Source organism: Desmodus rotundus, chromosome 9 (assembly GCF_022682495.2).
Source record: "Desmodus rotundus isolate HL8 chromosome 9, HLdesRot8A.1, whole genome shotgun sequence".
NCBI lineage: Eukaryota > Metazoa > Chordata > Mammalia > Chiroptera > Phyllostomidae > Desmodus > Desmodus rotundus.
Window position 1 is genome coordinate 38,951,467 of NC_071395.1, and position 14,523 is coordinate 38,965,989.

General features: G+C 55.5%; 3 protein-coding genes across 6 annotated transcripts; 1 reads left to right on the forward strand and 2 right to left on the reverse strand.

Annotated features, from left to right (window-relative positions):
• Positions 1–85: 85 nt before the first annotated feature.
• On the reverse strand, positions 86–6,761 carry APBA3 (amyloid beta precursor protein binding family A member 3). 4 transcript variants are annotated; one of them, XM_045202336.2, is made up of 11 exons: positions 6,618–6,761; positions 5,366–5,907; positions 5,237–5,276; positions 2,698–2,843; positions 2,483–2,569; positions 2,233–2,394; positions 1,670–1,849; positions 1,381–1,593; positions 618–737; positions 391–531; positions 86–305 (listed from the first exon to the last, which is right to left on the reverse strand). In XM_045202336.2, the coding sequence occupies exons 2-11, from the start codon at positions 5,894–5,896 to the stop codon at positions 234–236; spliced, it is 1,692 nt and encodes a 563-aa protein (XP_045058271.2). In that variant the 5' UTR covers positions 5,897–5,907; positions 6,618–6,761; the 3' UTR covers positions 86–233. The 4 variants fall into 4 exon arrangements, with proteins under 4 accessions (XP_045058271.2, XP_024424926.2, XP_045058272.2 ...); XM_024569158.4 differs by having other exon boundaries at positions 6,595–6,757; XM_045202337.3 differs by having other exon boundaries at positions 6,541–6,757.
• Positions 6,762–7,796: 1,035 nt separating this feature from the next.
• Positions 7,797–9,842, forward strand: MRPL54 (mitochondrial ribosomal protein L54). The gene is made up of 3 exons (XM_024569246.4): positions 7,797–7,946; positions 8,677–8,842; positions 9,491–9,842. Exons 1-3 carry the CDS (start codon positions 7,829–7,831, stop codon positions 9,621–9,623), a joined length of 417 nt encoding a protein of 138 aa, XP_024425014.1. The 5' UTR covers positions 7,797–7,828; the 3' UTR covers positions 9,624–9,842.
• Positions 9,843–11,056: 1,214 nt separating this feature from the next.
• Positions 11,057–14,254, reverse strand: RAX2 (retina and anterior neural fold homeobox 2). Its single transcript, XM_024569247.4, has 3 exons — positions 14,059–14,254; positions 13,374–13,607; positions 11,057–12,754 (listed from the first exon to the last, which is right to left on the reverse strand). The coding sequence occupies exons 2-3, from the start codon at positions 13,587–13,589 to the stop codon at positions 12,416–12,418; spliced, it is 555 nt and encodes a 184-aa protein (XP_024425015.1). The 5' UTR covers positions 13,590–13,607; positions 14,059–14,254; the 3' UTR covers positions 11,057–12,415.
• Between the last annotated feature and the right edge of the window lie 269 nt (positions 14,255–14,523).

Below are 14,523 nucleotides of genomic sequence, written 5' to 3' on the forward strand. Positions count from 1 at the left end.
TTGTCGGGGCTTCCAGGAAGGACAAGGATGCCAGAGTTAAGTCCTGTTTTTCCTGTTAATCCCCACCACACCCTGGTCCGAGACCTTACCCATTTGATAAGCTTTTAATTTTTTTACATCGGAAAATAATAAAGAGCCAGGAATCCTCTGGGGCCCCGGCTAGCCAAGGAGGCCCCTTTGACAGGAGCTCCAGGGCCAGCAGGGCTAAGGCACCGTGGTGGGGTGGTGGCCGGTCACAAGTACACGGGCTGCTCCTGGCCCGTGAGCAGGCGATAGGTGGTGGCCGGCATGGTCTTGATGTGGACCTGGGGGGCGGGAAGGGAGGTGGGGGCTCAGGGTGGGCGTGGGCTCGTGGGAGGGCGCCCCCAGTCCCATCCACTGCCCACGCACCTCAGTGTGGGCCTCCGTGAGCAGCTCAATGACGCGGGCATGTGGCGTGGCCACCACACTGTGCCCATTGATCTCGATGATCCGGTGTCCCACGCGAACGCCCCCGCGCTCAGCAATGCCACCACGGAGGAGACTGCAGATCTGCCGGGACAGGAAGGAGCTGTGCTGCTCGGGTGCGCGCTTAAAGCTGCCCGCCCCCAACACAGTGCCCGGGGCTGGGGCCTCACAATGCCGTCTTCCACGCAGAAGCCCAGCTGCTCGCGGGCATGTGGCCGGTGGATGATGGCTGTGGTGACCGGCGGGCAGTGGACGATGCTGAGAGTCACCAGTGTCTGCGACTTTACCTCCTGTGTGGGACAAGGCCTGTTGGCCTAGCTGGGCCTTCAGGAGGCTGCTAGACCTCTTGGCAAGCTGCAGCCTCCTCTGGGCCTCAGTTTGTCCACCCAGAAAATGGAGGTTTGGAGTCAAGGCTCTAGATTCCAGAAGGCCCCTCAAGGAGCAGTTAAGAACACAGGTGGGAGCCACACGGCCTCAAGGTTGGAGCTGTGTGACCTCTCACCTCCCTGACTCCCTGGGCCTCAGTTTCCTCATGGTCAAAAGCAAGTTTCTAGCAGTAGCTACCAGGCAGGGTCACAAACACTCAGTAACGTGCTGTGTGGGCTGGTGTCAGAACCGCTCTTCTGACCTGGCCGGGTGCCTCCTCATCCCTGGGCCTCACTTTCCCTTTGTGGCCAACAAGGGTCAAGACTCAAGAATGCACTGCTGAGGTCACCCTGGATGGATGACATCCCCTCTCCCAGCCTCAGTTTCCCTAAGTATATGGAAGCTGGTAGGATTCTATCATGTCCCTTATGGGCTGGGCCCCACAGACCTGTCCAAAGAAGGTGTTTCTGTGGCCTCGGGCACCCCTTCCCAGCTACGTGGAGAGGCAGGCTGCCACCTGGGAGCCCTCAGGCCAGTCCCTCTGGCCCTTGCCACCCCAGGACTCACACGGACGGCAGCCTGGACAGTGGCCAGGGGCAGCCCCACGAGGCTGGTCCCGTTGATGGCGGTAAGGCGGTCCCCAATGCTGAGGGCCCCTGAGCGCTCCGCTGGGCCCCCATGCAGCAAGTTGGCGATGACAGCTGTGGGCAGCAAGGAGCCCCAGCCCGACTCCACCAGGGCCACGCCCAAGCCCTCACCCCGGCGCTTCTCAATGACCACCTGGAAGAGGACATGGGTGGGGCATGAGGGCCACTTGGTGGGGGACTGGCAGGGGGTGACCCACCTACCTGCTCACCTCCCTGCAGTTCTCGCTGTTGGAGAAGTGGTCGAGGTCTCCATTGTGGAGGTAGCCAGAGCCTGTGGCCCCCTGGCTTGGCTGGATGCCCACCTGGCGGGGGTCAATGCCGCTTTCCTGCAGGAACTGGCTATATGCCACAGAGAAGGCCTGGCCGATGGCCTGAGCAATGAGCTGGGCCTGTGGAAGATGGGCAGCATCTCCCTGGGGGTGTCACACCCTCTTCCTTCTGGTCACCCAAATCCTCTGACATCTCAGAGCCCAGCCCTCCTGCCCCACCCGGAGCAAGATTCCCAAGGGACAAGATTTTGGGAAAACACCCGCTGTCTTGGGGAATCTGTGGAGAGAGGCAAGCCTGGGACAGTGAAGGTTTGAGGGATCTGGTGCCAGTCTCGCAGTCTTATGGAAAAAATTGGAAAGTGTGGGACCCATTGGAGGGATGGAGACAGCTGCCATCACTGAGGACCAGTGGGAGGACAGTGGGGCCAGGGGAGCTTTAGAGGAGGGTGGGGGCTTGTCCATGTCCCCCTGCACCACAGGACACCTGGGGCCCAGCTGCTCACATCGTCTGAGTGGAAAACGTGGCAGATCATCTTGTAGAGCCGGTGGCCGTGGGCCTGGGATGCGGGCCGCCGGGCCACCCGCCGGCGGGCCATGATCACCAGCACGCTGCCAATGTCAGCAATGTAGGAGATGGTCTGCAGGGCATGGTCCATCATGGCCTCCTGGAGGAGGGGGCGATCGGGCCTGGGTGGGCTGCAGAAACCTCAGCAGAGCCCCCCATATGCCAGAGACCAGGCCTGGGTCCTGTACCTGGGAGTCGACCATCAGAACCTTAACCCTCTTGGTGGAGATAAAGAGGTCCACCTCCGTCATGGGCTGGGTCTCGCCATCAGGGGCCTGTGGGGGTGGAGTGGCAAGTAGAAGAACCCAAAGACCCAGCCTTTGCCCTATCAGGCTCCCAGGCCTTAGAGGGCCCAGTCTGTAGCCTTCTTGCCCACCAACCCACCTCCAGCCCCTGGCTTCACCTTGATGCGGTCCACAGCCTCCTGGGCCTGTGCCATTCGAGTGCTGGGGGGTGGGTTCCGCTCGGATACCAGCTGGGTGGAGCCCAGGTATTTGGCCCCAAATATGACACCATCGCGGAGGTCTTCATGGTCACAGGGTCCTGATACTGAGGGCAACAATGGAGACAGGTCAGCCCCCGAGAGCCAAGGCCACACTTGTCCAACCTGTGGGTTTGGTCCAGGATCTTGGCTGTCTGAAGTCTGGAAGCACAGAGATCTACCCTCTCGTGACCTGATACTGTTGACCCACATGTGTTTGTCCACTTTCCCAGGACTATCCACCAGCAGGAGACACGGCCCAGCAGCTTGGCCCTGTCTAAACCTGTCTGCTCTGGCACTCTAGAGCCGACTCCGTCCGTGACTCAAGGACTCCCAGGCAGAGAACCTAGTTAGTTCCAGGGGGCCTGTGTGAGTCCAGAAGCACAGCTAGATCCGAAAATAGCACCAATGCTGACAGACACCTCCACCCTGTGTTTCTAGAATTCCATGACTAGGCTACAGCAGACGGTCCCACTCCATTTCTAAGTCTGCCACACTACAGAACCGCAGTCAATTCCACCCAAGGGTTCTGGAATCCCCCTAATCAGTCTGGAGGTCACTAGTTCTGCCCATTGTTCTAGAATTCTCCCCTACCTACCCAAGACTGTAGAAAACTCTACTCTAGTCATAGAAATGCCCACCCAGGGAGAGACAACTGTCCACGTATCTAAAACTCTCGCGCCGTCCACAACCCCAGATGGCTCTGACTTACGTATCTAGAACGTCCTGGCAATTTCAAATCACAGAATTCGGTCAGGGTTTCTAGAAACCTACACGACTCCAGAATCAGACTTTCCCACTCCATGATTCCAGAATTTCTTAATCATGAGAGCATCAGGTAGCTCTTCCTATGGCTCTAGAATTCCTCAATAATTCACGACCGCAGATACGCCCAGTGAATTACTTGAACATTCAGAAACAAACAACTCTGGTCATGGCTCTAGACATGAGCTAGCCCAGAACCACATAAAGCTTTGTCCGCATGGCTCCAGAATCTCCTGAGCAACATAAAACCAGACAGCTCTGCCAGCAGTTCTAGAATGTTCTAATCCATTGCTATTGCTTTTTGGTTTAGAACCACAGGTATAGGCCTCAGTGAAGTAAACCACACTCCTGTCTGTGAACGTAAACCACAGGTATCTCTGCCCATTGTCCTTCGTGATCTACGCATTCTGGAACAACAGACAACTCTGCTCTGGGGTTCCGGAACTGTGCCGTCCAGTATGGCAGCCACCAGCCCACGTGGGCATTATGTACTTGAAATGTGGCTGGTCTGGACAGAGATGTGCTGTAAGCACAAAACACACACTGGATTTTAAAGCTCTTAATATGAACAAAAAGTAAAATAATTGTGAAATGTTAATTATACGTTGAAATATTATTTTAAACATATTAGGCTAGTTAAAATGTGTTATTAATGTCACCTGTTTGTTTTTTTAATGTGGAGGACTAGAAAATTTCAAGTCACATAGGGCTCACATTATTACTGCCTGGCAGCATTCTAGAACGTTCTGATGACTCTAGAACTGTACTGCTCTTCCCAGTTCTAGAACACTCCCTACTGGTCTACAGCCACAGATAAATTCTATTCATTCTGTGAAGAGAACTTCCCAGTCCAAGTAGAACCAGACAGCTCTGCTTACCATTCCAGAACCCTCTCATCTGCCTAGGTTCTTTTAATCTAGAACCACAGGCGAGATGCCAAGTTCTGGAACTCCCTGGGTGAGTCGTAGCTCCACCCATGACTCTAGAACATTCTTGGAACCACAGGTCTAAACCATATTCTCTTCTCACAACCATAGAATTTGCTATTTGACATATAGCTTCAGGTACTTTGGGGGAAAATTCCAGACCATTCCAGGTGACCAGAACTTGTTCTTCTGATGCCTTTGGAGCAGAGCTTGGCAAACTTTCATGCAAAAGGCCAAACAGTGAATTATTTTTTATTTTGTGAGCCAAGTGGTCCCTGTTGCAACACAAAAGCCACCATAGACAATATGTAAATGAATGCACATGATGGTGTCCCAATAAAACTTTATTTATGGACACTGAAATTTGAGTTGCATATTATTTTCAAATGTCAAGAAATATTACTTTTCTTTTGATTTTTTTCCTGACCACTTACAAATAAAAAAGTCATCATAGCTCTATACAAGCTCTAACACAAGACGTACTAGGACAGGTGGTAGGCCAGAGTTGGACCATAGATGATAATTTGCCAATACCTGCTAGAATGACATGCTACAAATACCCAAGCCTTCCTTACTGCCCTCTACTCACTCTAGAACATTCTCAAGGCTGTCTCTCTTCTTCCAGGTATCAGGAATCCACCTAAAACCATTCTCAGAGCCTCTCTAGGAGCAACCTCTTACTGGCAAACTTTGAGTCAGATTTCAGGAGCCTGATTCAGACTATTCTGAAACCCCTAGGTTCCTGGGGCCAGGGTGGGCGCAACACTCACCCTCCTGGAGGGCAGGGTATGAAGCCACAGTCTCGGGGCTCTAGGAGAAGACAGAAGAGGGACAGGCCTGAGTCCCCCTGGTGTGGCTCCTGGCAGCAGAGCAGGTGTGGAGGTTGGGGCAGGCACTACCTGGGCACTGGCAGGCCGCTCTTCAGGAGCAATCAGAGGGACTGTTTCCAACCAGGGTTCTGGGGAGCTGCTCGAGCTCTTGCTGTCACGCTGCTCAGCAGAAGCTCCCTCTTCCCATTCTGAGGGGCCAGTATCCCCATTTGGGTCTTCAGGGGGCTGCAACAGGCGAGGAGCAGGGTCTGGAGGCTCCTTGGGACAAGACTGGGAAGGAGGGCACTCCTCGAGGTGCAAAAGGCTTAGCAGGTCGTCCCTGCCAGCCTCAGCAGACAAGAGCCCGTGGGCATCTGCCACATCCTGGGGGGCCAGGCCGTGACCAGTGGCAATGTGCAGGGGGCAGGGGAGTCCATCTGGGGACAGACCCACCAGATCACCCGGCAGAGCCTCAAACTGTTGCACCAGGTCTGGAATATTTGGCCCATCAAATTCCATCTGATTCAGGCTGCATGGGCCTCCTGGCACCAGGTCCCACTGGCAGTCAGGGGTGAGGTCCTGAGAGGGCACAAGTGTGTCCCTGGGCTCTTCCAAGTCCATGGCTGGAGGCCCTGGAAGGGGTTGGAGGATTGTCAGGAATTCAATGCCTGGACCCCAGGCTCAGGACAGCATATGAAAGACATTCAAAGATGAGATTTCCTGTACCAACTTGGTGCCAGACGCTAGCTGGGAGCTGTTCGTACAGAACACATAATTTAAACCCACCATATCCTGCAATGGTCCCCATTTTACAGATGACAAAACAGAGGCACAGAATGAGCAGTTTTAAGTCAGTGGCATCCTGGGCTCCAAACACGCAAGGATTCCCCTTGCACCTGTCACCCCAGACCTCTCCCCACTATGGATCCTGTTGATCCCCGCCCTTACTGTTCCAAGCCTCTTCCTCCGCGACGTGGCACCCAGGCTGCAGATACACCCTTACAAACAAACTCAACAGGTGCAGGTCCACAAGACGCCGGACATAAGAACCCAGCCTAAAACTTTAGACTCAGGACCTCAGACTTAATACTAGAGATCCAAGACACCAGGAAGCCCACCATAATCTCAAAACCTCAATGCCACGCTCAAGATGGACTCCAGACTGAGACCCGGACCTCAGACCCGGCCTGAAAATACAACTCAAGCCTAAAGCTACGAGTTAAGACCCCAATACTTAGGCAGATCCAAGATTCAAGACTTCAGACCGGTAGCCTCGGACGCCGGTCCCAGATTCCGCTTTGCCCTGCCGGGACACTCACTCCCCAAACCGAGGTGGCCTCACCGCGCGACCTCCAGGAGTACACATCCAGGACCCGCAGGGTGTCCCCAGCCGGGGTCTCTCACCATTCCCGGCCACGGGCCGGCCGACCTATCGTCGCGCCGGCGAATCTATCCACTTTGCGCTCCCGGCCTACTGAGCATGCGCACTCTTGCGGAGGCTGCTGGGAAATGTAGTTCTCCCAGCCGCTTCGACCAGCAGGGCGTCTAGGTGTGGGAACCGTAAGTTCGAATCCCGAGCCTCCATCTACGCAGCGAGGGAGCCTGGCCTGACCTGTGGGCCTGTTTCCTTAGCTGCAAAATGGGGCCAATAATCACTTCTGGTCTCCTAAGGCTGTGGTAGTTATTCCAAGGAATGGCAAATGGGAGGATATGGGACTGGGAAATAATAAGGGAGAATGATAGATGGCCTCTTTCTATGGCGGGCTAACGGAAGCAGCACGAGAATACGGACTCCCGGTATGGCTTACTGTAGGGAGGTTGAATGGCGCGTCTTGGCTTAACGTCTCCTCCCTGAGTCTTGGCTTCCTCAATTATAAACTTATAATTGGAGAGATATAGTAGGAATAATAGGAGGGATAATACCTCGTAATTGCGAGGATTAAACAAAATCAAGCCAGTTAAGGATTTAGCAATTGGGCTGGAATATGAGTCTAATAAGTGTTAGCTTTCTAATAACTTTTAGGTTTGAGTAACTAAAAGGTTTGAGGTTCTAGTAACTTCTAGGCTTTGAGTAATTGCACAGTGAATATAATCAGGAATGCATAATGTGTGGTCTTTAAAGTGAATAACTAACCCTGGCTGGCGTGGCTCAGTGGACTGAGCACTGGCCTGCGAACCAGGGTCGCCAGTTCCATTCTCAATCAGGGCACGTGGCTGGGTTGCAGGCCAGGTCCCTAGTTGGGGACAAGCGAGAGGCAACCGCACATTGATGTTTCTCTCTCTTTCTCCCTCCCTTTCCCTCTGTTAATAAATAAATAATCTTTTAAAAATAAAGTAAATAACCGAAGGGCAAAAAGTCAATGAAACACCCTTTTAAAATCGCCTCAAACAGTAGCTGTTATACCTATAAAAGTGTGTTATGTCACAATGTATGCCTAAGGCTGGAGTACTACATTTCCCAGGAATCTCTAGGAGTCTGTCTCTCAGGCACCCTTAGGCCCCTGACGCTTATTTTCTGCGAAAACGTGTACGTGTGGGAAGCTGGCGTACGTCATGGCGGCCAGAAGCTTATTCGGGGTTATTCGGCCCTGGACCGGCTGGCGGGCTCGGGAGCTCCCAGGCCCTGCAACTCCAGGAAGACTCTTTCTACGGAATTATGCCAAGAAACTGGGTGAGCTGGGCCAAGAGGAACCAGGATGGGAACAGTGAAGACATTGGGTAGTTTGTAGTGCGCAGGCGCTGGTTGGGGAGGAGGCTCTTAGAATCGAGGCGCAAGCGTAGAGAGGCTTACAGCTAGGTTTTACATGCAGGCGCAGTTTGAGCGACCTAACCTCGGGCGCGAATGGAGTCGGTGCGCAAGCACCTTCCTCAAGTTGAGCCGCCAGTGACCAGCGTGTGGGTTACCTGGGGCAAACGTGTTTCACTGTGCAGGCGTGGGTTTGTTTTGAAGTGGGTGAGAGGAGGTCAGGAACTTGTGTCCCGATCCTGTTTCTGCCCTTCGATCACTGTGCAACTTTGGCAAGTCACCAGAAATTTAAGCATGCCGTGGGGCACATCTAAGTATTAACCTCTTAAGCAAAACCGAAAGGGGTTGTTTGAATTTTAGCTGGCTGTAGCCTTGCCTGATCTTCTTGATTGAAAAAGGAGTTGACAAATAAATGTTAGGTCTTAGAGATGTAGCACTTTCTCTGTGAGGTAAACACAAAATAGAATTGAAAAGGAGTGACTCGGTCACTCAGCGTTAGTGCTTAATGCAGTAGTCACCAGCTTCATATCATCTGAGTGCAGTAGACAGAGGCCAGCCAGGACCTGGGGCCACCCTGAGAGGTGGAGGGCAGGAAAGGAAGGTTGGCCTCTGGAGGGCTAAACCAAGCTGAACTGACTCTATCCCTGCCCCCCAGTCATTAAGGGGGGCAAAGGCGGCAAAGGCGGTGTGGTCAGTGATGCTCTGAAGGACCCAGAGGTGTGCACAGACCCTGTCCAGCTTACTACTCATGCCATGGGCGTCAACATCTACAAGGAGGGCCAGGACGTGGTCCTGAAGCCGGATGCTGAGTACCCTGAGTGGTAAGTGGGCCAGGCTGGAGAGTGGGGAAAACCAGTGATGGGGTGAGGAGGAGCCTGGCTGATCAAATCTGAGGTTTCTGGGAGGACTTCTCTGGGGAGGTGATGCGTGAGTGAAGACCTGAGTGGGTGAAAGGAGCTTCAGTAGCAGAGGGAATAGCCAGTGCAAAGGTCCTGGGGTAGGACTAAACCTGGTTTTCAGAGAACAAGGTGGAGAGTAGGGGTAGATAAGACAGGGAGGTCATGGAGCTCAGTCCTGGCAGGGCCTGGGGGCTGCGGGGATTTGGGTTTTGCTTTTGGCCCTGAGAGCATTAGCAGGACATGGAAGCTATTGACATGTGCTGATCCTTAAAGCTGGAGAAGATGCAAAAGGTTGAGGGGCGGGGGTTACAGGCGCACAGCATGGACAGTGTAGCCAGGAGACAGGAGAAGGCTTGGTGTGTGCCCACCTCAAACATCAGCACTACTGGGATAGGGGTGTTCCCTTGTTCCATAGCCAGAAACCTGGCTCAGAGAAGGTGAGGGACCATCCCGAGGTCACTCAGCCCCCCAGACCCAGTCCTGCCGGTGCCTCTGCCTGCCTCTGCTCGAAGTGCCTGGCAGTCACGGAGGGCTGCTGGGAAGCCCTGATTCCTGCCGACATCTCATCAGGCTGTTCCAGATGAATGTGGGCCCCCCTAAGAAGCTGGAGGAGCTGGACCCCGAGACCCGGGAGTACTGGCGGCTGCTGCGGAAACAAAACATCTGGCGCCACAACCGGCTGAGCAAGAACCGAAAGTTTTAGTAGAGGTAGGGCCAGAGCACCCTGACCTGCCAAGGACCGACCTCGCCAGGCCCCAGAGGAGGACCCCAGAGGGGCACGACACGCCCCCTGCATCCTGCCCCACAGAAGACTTTATTTTCCTGGAGAAAACAGACTTTTTCTTACCTGCATTCTGTGTGGCCTTCACAGTGAGACTGAATCAGGGTCCTGGGGACTAATAAAGACCTTTTAGGGTTGTCATTGGCAGGTCCTGGGTGTCATTGGGTGATGTCTGACGTTGGGCCAGAGCGAAGTGGGCAGGTGGCAGGGAGGTAGGCACCTCCTCAGACGCAGTTGTTCCTGGTGATTGGCTGGGCTCCTGTCCATCTTCACCCCCAGGCCTCAATGGGGTTCTTGCCCTGATTCCTGGAATTCCTCCTAGCACTGCCCAAGAGGCCTCTAGCTCTCAAGTGGGAGATTTTTTCTAGCAAAACTGTTGGTCGGAAGGGACTCAAATCCGACTCAAGCTGTGTGAAGCAGAACAGAATCTGCAAGCTTTAGGAACTGAAAAGTCCAGTGGTAGGGCTTGCTCCAGGTATGGCGGGATCCAGGTGCTTCAGTAGTCAGCTGTGTGGCTCTTCCATCTCTGGGTCCTTTTGACCTCCAGTAGGTAGTTCTTTAGGGCAGGGGTTGGCTCTAGGGCTCCTAGCTGACACTCCCTGCACCAGCAAGCCAAGCTAGATGGGAGGGACTTCCCTTTCCTTCTTCCCAAGGTCACAGGAGTTATCTTCATTGAGCCCAGGGACCTGGGCCTACCAGCCATCCTGTCCACCCCCACTGGTGCCCAGGTCTCCAGAAAATGTGTCCTGGAGTGTACACGGGGCACCACGAACATGATCTGCAGCCCCAGGGAGAACCCCAGCTCCCAGTGGTCCTGACACCTACCCTGCCTGGCTGTGAGGGAGGGGTCTTGAGGATCCCAGGGACAAGGCCAGTGCCTGCCAAATTGGAGGAGGCTGGGGTGGGGACCCCTCAAGCAGTGCCTGTAAGGTCACCCCAACCCTTGCAGGCACCGGCTGGAGAGGTTGGGGTAGGAGCTGGGCACCACCCTCCAGGCCCCTGGGTCCATACGCTGGCTGGCCAGGGTAGGGTCCCCACAGCTAATTCTGTCTGGTCCCAGGAAAACGAGAGCCTTTATCAGCTTAGGAGGACTCTGCCTAGGGGATTAGTGAAAACATGCGCTCCCAAGTGACCTGCCCTGGGCAGGTGTCACATCCCAACCCTGCCATGACTCTCAGGGTAAAAATCAAAGTTGTAACCACCACAGGCCCTGCCCGACCTGCCCCTGTCCCCTCCTCCCCTCCCTCTTGCCCTCCCTCACTCTACCCAGGGGTGCCCAACCTTTTGGCTTCTCTAGACTGGAAGAAGAAGAGTTGTCTGGGGCCACACGTTAAATATACAAACACTAAAAAAAACTGATGAGCAAAGAAAAATATTTTAAGTAAATGATTTTGCATTGGGCCACTTTCATAGCCGTCCTGGGCCGCTCCATGCGGCACACGGGCTCGGATGTCCCTCCAACTCCCCTGGCAGGGTCCTTCCCCGTGGCCTTTGCACCTGCCATGCCTGCTGCCTGGATGCTCTTCCTCAGGTGTCCCCACAGCTCGCTCCTTCACCTCCTCCAGGTCTCCAAGGTCACCTCTGCGAGGCCTCCCTAACCACCACTTTGAGCTGTGTTGCCTGCCACACATGCACGGTTGCTGTCCCCTGTGTCATTCTCCCTGGCACTTACCGCCAGCTTTTAAAATTTATTTTTTATATTTTGTTTTTTATTTTTTAATTTTGCATCTTGTCTGTCCCACTGCAGTGGCAGCTCTGTTAGGGCGGGGGTTTTTGTCGGTTTTGTTTACTGTTGTGTCCCTATTGCTTACTGGATAGATGGATGGATGGATGGATGAATGAATGAATGGAGTTGGACAGAACAAATGCTGGCCTTGCCACCAAGGGCCCCGTACCACCCTCTCTGGGCTGGGAGATGCGACAGAATCTGTGGTCAGTGGGGACATAAGCCACGCTCTGAAACATGGAGGGAGCAGGGACAGGCAGTGCGCACCTAGCATCTGCCTGGTCCCGCATTAGCCCTGGCCTGGGTCCACCTGCTGCCAGAGCCAGCAGGGACCAGCTGCACCTGGCGTAACGGAGTCAGGCAGTGAATGTGAAGAACAGCTCCATGCCCTACTGGCTTAGTGGCCTCAGGAAACTGGCTTTCCACCTCGGTGCCTCAGTTACCTCCCTGTAAAACGGGGCTGATGGCTGTGCCTACCTCACCTGACAGGCTCTGGCCGGGAGCGCACCGAGAGAGGAAGCAGCTGGACCAGAGCTGCTCTGCCGTTGTTTCTCAGAGAGGGAGCCCCTGAGAGCTGGGCAGCCCTGCTGGTGAAAGATTAGCAGGGATTTAGACTTACTGACTCCGAGAATTAAGGTCCTGGTGGCTCCCAGTTACAGTCTTACAGTCCCAGAGCCTATGAATCTACCCATCCACCTACCCCCATTTGACAGATGGGGGCACTGAGGTCCCAGGATGGCAGACTCCCCCAGAGCCACCCAGGGCCCTGCACCCCCTGGTCTGAGAATCCTGTGGCCACCTCCTTTCTAAGACTGGGTCCCAGTCTCCCTGCAAGGCAGGGTGAGGTGGGATGGGGACCTGCCATGGGTGGCCATGGACAGGAAATGTGGGGATGGGTAGTCTCTTTCCTCATCGATAGTCTGGCCTATGTCTATCATCCCAGGCCCTTGGGACAGGTCAAAGAGGGAGGGCTGTGTAGGCACCAGGCTCAGGCCGGTGGCCAGGCCCTGTCCATAGCCTGTGCATGCTCCCTGGCCAGCAACCGAAAAGATGTCTCCTCCAGGGTGAAGCCTTCCATGAAAGCTGAACCAAGGGCATGAGGCCCGAAGGACACCTGCAGCCCCGGGGCCGGGCCCAGGAGGTGAGTGAGGCCTGGCCTGGCGGGTGGCCCTGGGCCCAGCCAGGACTCCAGGGGCAGTGGCATGGCTGGAGGGCAGGCAAACGGCAGTGCTGGGGCGTCAGGAAGCCTTGGGGCTGCCACAGCTCCTGAGCCAGTCTCCAGACGCTCCTGGCGCCGCCACTTGGCCCTACGGTTCTGGAACCACACCTGGAAGTAGCAAGAGGGTGCTCTCAGCCCAGGGTCAGTGGGGGAGAGCGGCACTTCCCCACTCCATGCATCCCTGTCTGGGCCTCCCAGCCTCAGGGTTCTGCCTGCTGTCTGAGCTGACTCCCACCTGCCGCAGTGCCCGTGTGGTTTGTTATTCCACCTCATGGCCGTCTTGGGAGAAGAACCCCTGCCTCATGGCCCCCATCACATCAGCCCCTAAGTCCTGAATCTCATTCCTCCTCGCCATTCTCTCTAACCAGGCTCCTCGGGCTCCTCCCTGGTCTTTCTTGGCTTTCATCATGAAGTGCAAGCCGCTGAGCCTGGCTTTCGAGTCCCCTCACAGGTTCTTTCTCCCCTTCATTTTCTGCCTCTCCTTCCACCCATCTCTCACCCAGCTCAATGGAAACCCCTCTAACGTGACCTTCCACACCCTTGCATGTGCTGTTTGGATGCCTAGAAAAACACCGTTTCTTGCTGGCAAACTCCTATTCAGATGTCACAGCCCCAGTCCCACGTCCCCTCTTCCGGGTGGCCTTCCCAGTTTCTCTTCTACCCATGCACTGGGAAGTTCCCTATCTAGCTCTGGCTTCCTGCCGAAGTCATTGAGGGGGGCCCTTACCTGCACGCGCACCTCCGGCAGGTGCACCTTGGCTGCCAGCTCCTCTCGGCTGTAAACGTCCGGGTAGTGGGAGGCCTCGAATGCCCGCTCCAGCTGGTGCAGCTGGTAGGTGGTGAAGGTGGTGCGGTTCCTCCGGTGCTTCTTTTTGGGGGCCTCTTCACAGGGTGCCGGCCCTCCACCCTCAGCCACGGGCCCCTCGTCAGGGCTCAGGAGCATGGCTCCCCTCACCGCCACCTGGCAGCACAGCAGCAGGACAGATGGTGGTGAAACAGCAGGAGGGACTGTCAGCTGGGGAGGGCAGGGGAGCCTGCTGGGCCCAGGGTAAGATGTGAGGGGGCTTTTCCCTCATGACGTCCTGCATTCATTCTGCACCCCCAGTCTCTCTCTGTTGATCTCAGCTTATCTCATTTTCTATCTTCCGGTCTCCACCCCCTTCTCTGGTTCTTCTGTGTGTGAGTCTCTGTCCCCTAACCTCTATTTTCGCTTTCCTCCCTGACTGCCGCTGTCTCCCCTCATCTTGGTCTTACTGATTGTCTCCCTGTGGGTTCAGGACCCTCAGGAAAGCGGGCTGGGACACTGCTCCCATGTAATGCTTCCTTACCACCAAGTCCTCTGCCCTAGTGGGCTCTCTGCACCTGCAGCACCGCCCCCCTGTGCTAGTTTTGCCCACCTGCCCAACACTCACCTCCCCTAGCAGCCCCTCGTCAGCCCAGGTGTCCACGGGGCTCCCACCTCAGCCGGCCCAGTGGCCTGGCCCAGCCAGCCCGGAGGGGGTGGGGTTGGATGGGGAAGGATTAACACAAGATGATTAATTGAGGTGGCCTCTCCCAAGTGGCTGCCCTGAGTCCCTGAGGGAGGGCCAAGCAGGCTGAGGGGCTGGGGGTCAAGGGGATACTGTCCACCTGGGTCCTCCCCCCGCCCCCGCAGTAGGACACCAATGAGGGCCTCCCCATCTCTGGCCTGTGTCCCTGGCTGTAAAACAGGGACACCAGGACCTGCCCCATGGGGCTCGCACTGGGGCTCAGCGAGGTGGTGAAAGGAGGGCGCCGCCCAGCGGTGGGCACACAGAGCTCTTGGTGCACGTCCAAGGTTGCTTTCCTCGGCTTTTAGGGTCACGGATGTCAGCGGGGCTGGGTGTCAACCTGCGAGG